Source organism: Chenopodium album, chromosome 2, assembly GCF_948465745.1.
Source record: "Chenopodium album chromosome 2, dcCheAlbu1.1, whole genome shotgun sequence".
Classification (NCBI taxonomy): domain Eukaryota; kingdom Viridiplantae; phylum Streptophyta; class Magnoliopsida; order Caryophyllales; family Amaranthaceae; genus Chenopodium; species Chenopodium album.
The window spans coordinates 36,218,888-36,225,544 of NC_137835.1; the positions used below are offsets into that span (position 1 = coordinate 36,218,888).

Below are 6,657 nucleotides of genomic sequence, written 5' to 3' on the forward strand. Positions count from 1 at the left end.
ACATAACAAAATGATCATTTGGAAGGGTTTGCAAGAGGTGAGTAAAATGAGCAAAAGGAAAGAGCATTCAAGAAAAATTAAAAACTATATTTTTAAGCTACCCGTTAAACATTATCTTCATCAATCTCACAGTTATCTTGAATAATCTATCCCAAGCATGTGCAAAACATCAGCGTTTTATTCTGTTATTTTTAAGTGGAGGGTACCTTTTATTTATGGAGCTACACCCATGGATGAAGAGATGTCTATTCTATATTATATTGATAATTATAAATCCTTCACGAGAAACTAGATAAGTTAGTCAGCATATTGGTACGGAAGCATTTTTACCACAATTTAGCTTTACTACTAGCTAAAGCTATACATGATGTCAATTTAGTGATAAGTGTATAATTGATCCATAAGGTCAGAGTTGTAATTAGAGGTGTCAAAACCGAACCGACCCGAAAAAAATTATCTGTTTCGAACTGTAATCGATCCGATTTGATCCGAGAAATTCAAGACCCAAACCTGATCTGTAACCGAACTGAACTCAACCCGAATCCGAACTTGACCCGATCTGAACTTAACCCGGCACCGATTTGATCCGACCTGAACTCAAACGAACCGATTTGACCCGACCCGAGCTCAACCCGATCCGAAATTGACCCGAAAAATAACCGACCTAATCCGATCTGTTTTGACCCGAACTGATATTAACCCGATCCGATTTTAACTCGATTTGATTTTTACCCGATCCGAATTTAACCCGATCATAATTAATTATTTACTTTTTTATTCAAGTTCTTATACTATATATTTTCTAATTATTAATAAGTTAACTTTTTGACTACAAAGAAATAATCCGGAGTCTTAAGTGTACTTCATGTACATATCAATTATATTAATTTACTTTCTAAGCTTTAATAAATGCCACAAGATCTAATAAACCTAAACATTAAGCGAGAGTTAATTGATTTGCTTGTAAAACTCTAGTTAAATGCTGCCTAAAGCCTATTGTCATTTTTAATGAATTTCCTCCCATTATGTTATATTTTATGAAGTAATAATTCTTTTCTCTAACACCTACAACCAATTATATCAATATAAATCACATTACTACTAGTCTGATGCAACCTATAAGAAACAATTATGAAAGCAAAATAAATAAAGTTTTAAAGGATATATTGTTCGTCAATATATCACTAGCTCGGTCTCACTTCTCACTTATATAGGTATGATAAGTCATCGATAATTATTCAATCTCAATTTTCCTCAAAGATAAAAATTACACATAACTTGATCAAATGAGAAAACTAAAACTTCGTGCTTCGTAATTAATAATCATATTGACCCAATAATAAGGTAAAAACTGAACAATATCTCCAGTTTAAAAATAACCTTATTTGGATATGAATTTGGTCAACTCAACCAAAATCCAGCCAAACACAAAAAGGAATTGAACCGAAATGGACCGAACCGAAATCATCCGAACCGAAATCAACCCGACCCAAATTCATCCGACCCGAAGTTACCCGGCTAAACCCGTTTTAAACCCGATCCAAATATATCCGAACCGAAAGTGAATCGATCTGAAGTTGACCCAACCCGTATCCGACCCGGACTCGATAGACCATGACCCGAATTTGACCCGACCCAAATTTGACTCGATCCGAGTTAAAAGAATAATTTTGATCCGAACATATCCGACCCGAACAGACCCGACCCGAATAGATCCGACCCAAACTCTATCCGGTTATCCGAATTGACACCTCTAGTTGTAATGGCATTAGTAAGTTATTGATATGTATTGAACGTATTATATTCAATCCTATAAGAGGTTATATGAATTTTTATTTAGTTGTATATTCAAATGAATATTGTGAATTTGTGATATTGGTTGTGTTTTACATGGTTGAGTTTTCTGAACAGACAAGTATTGGATGAAATGGAGATAAGAGAGTTGCTCACTGATCATGTTGGTCATCGTTGTTGCTGGGGAAGTCATCCTGCTCGAACATGGAAGATACAGATGGTGGAAGACTGCAATGTATATGTAGGGACTTTGGATACTTTTATAGAGGAGAGGGAAGTCATTAATGAACGCCTCCCTTATCATGGTGGCAATATTGATGAAAAAAATAGTGGCCTTGAACCTGGCATTTGGGAATTGGACCTTAGGTCCCAGTTCCCTGTTCTATTCACACCAGAAAAAGAAACAAGAATCAAAGTTCCACATTCAGAAACCATCGAGAAGTGCCCTGGTACATGTCCAGTGTTTTTGAGATCAATTCTGAAAATAGAAATGCAATGACACCATGAGATCATAGCATAAATTATTTTACAGGTTGTGATGGTCGAGGGGATACTCCGTGTCCGAAATGCAATGCAGATCAAGAATCTGGTTATTACAAAGAAAAGCAGATGAATCCGTGCAATTCTTGTTATGGAAGGGGTTTAATTGCTCATAAAGATGGGTCTGACACAACGTAAGCATTTTATAGTTTCTTTATGATATCTTTTGATAATAAAATATGATCTCATTAACTTTGTTATTAATATACTGGTTTCATTCACACCTTGCATGCGATTTTACAGTTGCTTGCAGTGCAATGGCAAAGGCAAAATTCCTTGTGCTACTTGCAGCTCTCGTGGATTGATAAAATGCACTGTATGTCAAGGTAGTGGCTCTCTTCTTGCTCGAAGTATTGCAATCATCAAATGGTAAGTAGCATCTTATTTCTTTTTAGATATTTTCCTTGCATAACTTTCTCTAGTAATACTTAATACATATAAATTCCTTTCTTATATCCCCATACTAATCTAATGTTTGCTACTTTACTATCTGTTTGAGTGTGAAACCCCGTCTCATAGGATTTGAGAAGCATATAAATACCTATCCACGCTCATGTTAAATTTCGCTGATGATTGGTCATTTCCTGTAATATAACTTAAATAGTTGACTTTTGATTAATAATTAGCTACAACGTTTTAATGAGGCTGTCTCATCATTTTAAGATTACCTTTTTAGTGGGTTGGGCCAAGGAGAGAAAAACTAGCACATGTTTGCAGTAAGTCACAAACGCTTACACAAATGTTTCTCTTAATTTGCTGCTTGCTAGTGAGTGTTGTACAGATAAAATATATTTAGTCTGTTTATCTGATGGTTATTGTATTTCTAAACTTGAAAATTTTGTTGAAGTAATACTCTGTGATATGTGGTGATGCTTTCCAATGTGTGATGCCACTTTTTGAAGATCGTATCTTGTATTTTTTTTTCTCCTTACATCTCATGAAAACAAATACTACCTCCGTTTCTTTTTACTTTACACATTTCTTTAGGTAATTTTGCCAATGTACAAATTCAACGATTAATTTCTTTAAACACTGATAAATAAAAATTATAAAAAGTTGATAGTTTGAAATTACATATCTTGACGAATCCAACACGATCTCACATTCCCTTATTTTTCATTCCGTACACATCACAGAATACAGTCAGAGGTAAGTGAGTGAATGGTATTAAAGTTAAAGTGTTGAGTCAATGAACAGCCCACATGTGAGCATTCTCTTATCCCACACTAATTCACTAAAAAGGGGGAGTGTAGTGGTTATGGAATCCCATATTGAAAGAATTCAAGAGTTACCACCACAATATAAGGCTAAGGGGCTACTCCCCTCATTGCCATATGGTTTTAAGGTGGAACCTCCTTGGTCTTGTAAAGTGGTGGACTTGCACTCTTCCATGACGAGTGCAGCCCAGACCCGTATTTAACATGTTCGAAATTACCTTATAAAAATATACTTTTGCTAAAAACTACATAATGAAAAAAAACTTGTACTCCTTATAAAAAATACTGTCTTTTTTGTTGCAATAAGGTATCACTAGAAGGGATCTGGTGTGTTGGCTAATTTTCCTTATATTTGAAGCAAGTTCTGGGATAATACTAACCTGTTAATCAAAAATGAAAAAACTCTTTTGATGAATACCTTAGGTCTTTTTTTTTGGTGTGATAAGGTACCACTTGACAGAATTTGGTGTGTTGGCTAATGTTTGACAGTTGAAGTTGTGGTCCTTATGGGATATTACCAATCAGTTAATCAAAATTTTGAGTTAAGTTCAATTGAAAATTATAATTACGTTAAAGAGATGGGATGAAATAGGGACACGTTAAGGGGAAAGTAGATCACAGTTGGTAGTCAACCTAAAATCAAGGTAGTTTCTCACAAAATTTGAGAATAGTGTCATTTTTGACAATTTTTCCTTAAATTTGACCTAAAAATGTAAATTGTTTGTATATATTCAGGAAAACACTTTCAACTCGAAAAGTAAGCGCTACAAAAGGAGCTGCCTCAGTACCTGATAATGTCTTCCATAGAGCTAAAGGAGAGCAACTATGCAATATGCAAGCTTATCAATGTACACCAGCCTTTTTTGCGGATTCCTACTTTCTAAACAAATTTTCGTCTGAAGTTATTGCTGATAGGGCTGCTGTTCAGCCTACTGCTAGGGTCATTTGTGAACGGCACACCATATCTGTTGTGCCAGTGACGCACATCACCATGTCTCATTCTAGTCGTACCTTCAGTTTCTATATTATTGGTTTCAGCAGAGAGGTTTATCTGAAAGATCGCTACCCAGCCAAATTTTGCTGGGGCCTGTGTCCATGTTTGGATTGGCTTAATTTATAGCTGGAATTTTGTGAATTTGATCTTCAATACTTGATGTAATTTCTGTTACTTATTGCCTGAAGATTGTTCGTCAGTGTGGTTTGGAAGATGTCTATATTTCTTATCGATTCATGATAGTTCATTATTTTTTCCCACCTGTACAAGCTCTATCCGTATCCAAATTAGGCAAAATGGAAGTTTTGCTGTGTTTTTATGTTTGTATATTTGTAAAAATTGATAATATTTAATGTTTTATGATGGGACAAAATATTTGTAATCTTCGGAATAATATAATAAAATTTGGATTATTTTTATGATTATTTTTAGGTTATTTTTTATTTTATTTTTTTTGGTTCTTAGAGCCACAAGTGCAAGTGAAAAGAATTGATTTAAAAATTCTCTGAAATTAGGAGGAAATTATACCTAGTAATCTTGACCCAGAATTCAAAGACCCGACCCAAATGATCAGACACATGACCTGAAATCCACTTGAAAACAGTGACACGAAATTGACTTGAAACCTGAAAACAACCTGACCCGAAGTGATATTGACCTGAAACATGAAGTTGACTCGACCCGTAGTTACCCGATTCGAAGTTAACCCAATACTTGAAGTCATTCGACCTGAATTTAACTTGAATTTATTGACCCATGTAAGGAATATCTTAAGCATCTTACACTTGAGCCCCATTGTCATCATACACTTAAATATGGTGGCGTCAAAAGGGAAGGAACCTATTGAGTAAAAGAATTGTCAATAAGTTTTAGGAACTTGTAAACCGTTCACAGGGTGAAGGTTACACCCCTTCACGATCCATGAGATTGCTAACTCCATAGTGGTCTTGAACTATGATTGGATATTCAGAGATGAAGGTACAAATTCAACCAAAAAGAGATTGAACCTGCCCTAAAAATAGGCCTCTACTTTATTCTTCGCATATTAATGTGAGCTTTCTAACTAACATACAATCAATAGGTTAACTCTAAACATGTTTATATATGTTGGTTGAATATTAATGCACAAATAAATCTATTATTGATGATCACTTGAATTATAATCATATTATCTTATTAAGCGTGATTACAAGTACAAATTCCCTTTAAACATGCATAAAAAGTGTGATAAAGCAATAACAATAATAATATCAAGCAACATAACAATCATCCATCATAATCTCAATCAAGCAATAATATATTAGTAAGATCCTATGCATGATACTAATAAGATTAATAACAAATCCTAATATGTCACTAAACATAAAGATCAAAACTTTATCCCTTACATGATACTAACATGATATTAGAAAGAATAGGAAACAACCTCAACATGATACTAGAAAACATACATGATATTAGAAATATTACTTATTGCCCTAAACATGATACTAGGAATTATAAAGACATCCTAACATGATACTAGGAATTAAAATAATTAAAGCATGATTTCTATATCAAAGGAATAATTAGATTACTTACTTCGATGCCCCGTATCTCTTTTTAATAACAAAATACACACGTTAGTCACTTCAATGAAAATATTAAATTAAACAATTAATTCAAATAATTGAAATAAGGATTTAGGACCAAACCCTCAGAGATTATCAACTTTTCACGTCTAGGGCAAAGGCAACTTTGAACTTGGCTAGGTGTATCTAGAACTCGTGAATGCGGAATTTTTTAAAAGGGAAGGTTTTGAAAGAGGGAGAAGAATAAACTTCTAGATTGAGAGAGTAAAGGAAGATTAGATGATTGTGAATGAATAAAAACGGGGAAATATGACCCCTATTTATAAGAAAATAGTCCGGAATCGATAGACTAGAATCAGAATTTGAATCAGAAAAAAACTGACCCCTGTCGCTAGCGACAAAGCCTAGCGCGAAACGACAAGCATCACGCATGGCGACAGGCTCTGTCGTCTGGCGACAACTTTGTCGTTTGGCGCTAATAAAAAGATAAAACGCGCTTTTGTACGAAAATCCTCTTCTTAATATAATTAAGCAATTTAAA

General features: G+C 34.3%; 1 protein-coding gene across 1 annotated transcript in view; it reads left to right on the forward strand.

The window, feature by feature from the left end:
• Positions 1-4,970, forward strand: part of LOC145598131 (uncharacterized) — a 41,261-nt gene extending 36,291 nt beyond the window's left edge. Inside the window, exons 4-7 of the mRNA XM_081654445.1 lie at positions 1,912-2,243; positions 2,327-2,468; positions 2,578-2,703; positions 4,287-4,970. Coding sequence (XP_081510571.1) covers positions 1,912-2,243; positions 2,327-2,468; positions 2,578-2,703; positions 4,287-4,671 — 985 coding nt within the window. The 3' untranslated portion in view covers positions 4,672-4,970. The remainder of the gene's footprint in view (positions 1-1,911; positions 2,244-2,326; positions 2,469-2,577; positions 2,704-4,286) is intronic.
• Positions 4,971-6,657: the final 1,687 nt, after the last annotated feature.